The following is a 2,147-nucleotide window of genomic DNA, read 5'->3' on the forward strand; positions in this document are numbered from 1 at the left end:
TCGCCTATCGGGCCGGAGGAGTGGATGATGACTTCTTCATCATTCAATATCTTCCCATTTGCATGGGGGAACATGTTTAGACATGGCTCAAATTCCTTTCGCACGACAGCATCCGCGACTGGGTGGACCTCAAGAGGGTCTTTGCACGACAGCGCCACCGAGTCAGCCATCCCCTCCTTCCTCAGCTAGTCGGAGCCTCCGATCACCTACGATAAGAGGGACCATCCCTCCCACATCGCAAGGCCAGGACGCTATCCGCTCGTTATCGACCCCATCGTCTACAAGAAGCGGCTTACGAAGGTGCTGATGGACGGTGGCAGTGGCCTCAACATCCTGTACATTGACACCCTCGATGCCATGCGCATCCTCCGATCGGAACTCCGCCTGACGGGATTCCCCCTTCCACGGGGTAATCCCGAGAGCGCAGGCATACCCGCTCGGGCAGATCGATCTGCCCGTCACGTTTGGTAGCCGAGCCAACTTCTGCTCGGAGGTCCTCACCTTCGAGGTGGTGGACTTTCCAGGGTCCTACCACGCCATCTTGGGGCGGCCATGCTACGCGAGATTCATGGCAATCCCCAACTACACCTACCTCAAGCTGAAGATGCCGGGACCAAACGGCGGCGTCACTGTGAGTAGTGCGTTCTCGCACGCCTTCATGTGCGACCGCAAACACTATGAGCTCGCCACTGTGGTCGTCAACTCGTCCGAACTCCCACGGCTCGGGGAGTCATCGGTCCCGGCAGCCCTGGACTGTAACCAACCAACTTCCTTGTCGGCCTTTCGCCCGCTCGAAGAAACCAAGACGGTGGGAATCGACCCGACCAACCCAACCAAGACAGTTCGGATCGGGACTCAGCTCCCGGCCAAATAGGAATGCGAGCTCATCGACTTCCTGCCCAACAATCGCGATGTCTTTGCATGGCAGCAGTCTGACATGCCGGGGATACCCCGGGAGGTCGCCGAGCATGCACTACACCTTACCCTAGGCTCTAAGCCCACCAAACAATGCATGCGTCGCTTCAACGATGAAAGGCGTAGGGCCATAGGCGAGGAAATCGCCAAACTCCTGGCAGCCGGGTTCATCAGGGAGGTCTTCCATTCTGACTGGCTCGCCAATCCTGTCCTGGTCAGAAAGAAGACCGGGAAGTGGAGAATGTGCATCGATTATACTAGACTGGCTGAAGGATCATTTCCCATTACCACGCATAGACCAGATAGTTGACTCCACCTCGGGTTGCGAAATCCTCTCCTTTCTGGATGCCTACTCAGGCTATCACTAGATCGCGATGAAAGAGTCCGATCAGCTCGCAACCTCATTCATCACCCCGTATGGTTCGTACTGCTATGTGACCATGCCTTTTGGCCCGAAGAACGCTGGCGCCACCTACCAAAGGTGCATGCAGCAATGCTTCGCCAACCAAATCGACCCGCTCGACCAGCCTAATCAGGCCAAGCGGCCAAAACCAACAATCGACGTCTATGTTGATGACATAGTGGTCAAAACGGCTCAAGCTTGCGACCTGATCGCAAACTTGGCTGCGACATTCGCAAACCTCCAAAGGTTCAACATCAAGCTGAATCCCAAAAAGTGTGTTTTCGGGGTTCCAAAGGGGAAACTGCTTGGATACATCGTATCCGAGCGCGGCATCGAAGCCAACCCTGAAAAAATCACGGCCATCTCCAACATGGGCTCCATACGCAACGTCAAGGGCGTGCAGAGGCTCACCGGTTGCCTAGCTGCCCTAAGCCGCTTCATCTCCCGGCTCGGCAAACGAGGGATGCCGCTCTACAAGCTCCTCAAAAGGATAGACGCCTTCGTCTGGACTGAGGAAGCCCAGCAGGCTCTCAAAAATCCTCAAAACGTCCCTAACATCGGCCCCAATCCTCATTGCTCCCGAGCGGGGAGAACCCCTCCTCCTTTACGTCACGGCAAGTAACCATGTGGTGAGTGCCGCCCTGGTCGTAGAGAGGGAGGAACCGGGACACCAGCTCAAAGTGCAGCGACCCATATACTTCGTTGGAGAAGTGCTTACCGACCCCAAGGTCCAGTCCCCCCAAGTGTAGAAACTCCTATACGCCATACTAATGGCGACTAGGAAGCTCCTACACTACTTCATCGACCACGAAGTCACGGTTGTCACTTC

General features: G+C 55.9%; 1 protein-coding gene across 1 annotated transcript; it reads left to right on the forward strand.

Moving 5' to 3' along the window:
* Window positions 1-568: 568 nt before the first annotated feature.
* On the forward strand, window positions 569-874 carry LOC136507112 (uncharacterized). Its single transcript, XM_066501942.1, has one exon. It carries the CDS (start codon window positions 569-571, stop codon window positions 872-874), a length of 306 nt encoding a protein of 101 aa, XP_066358039.1.
* The last annotated feature ends 1,273 nt before the right edge of the window (window positions 875-2,147 follow it).

The sequence above is a fragment of the Miscanthus floridulus genome, chromosome 15 (assembly GCF_019320115.1).
Source record: "Miscanthus floridulus cultivar M001 chromosome 15, ASM1932011v1, whole genome shotgun sequence".
Taxonomy (NCBI): Eukaryota; Viridiplantae; Streptophyta; class Magnoliopsida; order Poales; family Poaceae; genus Miscanthus; species Miscanthus floridulus.

Bases quoted from the DNA above. Each gene is read 5' to 3' on its own strand.
- LOC136507112 (XM_066501942.1), top strand. From the start codon at position 569: ATGGCAATCCCCAACTACACCTACCTCAAGCTGAAGATGCCGGGACCA.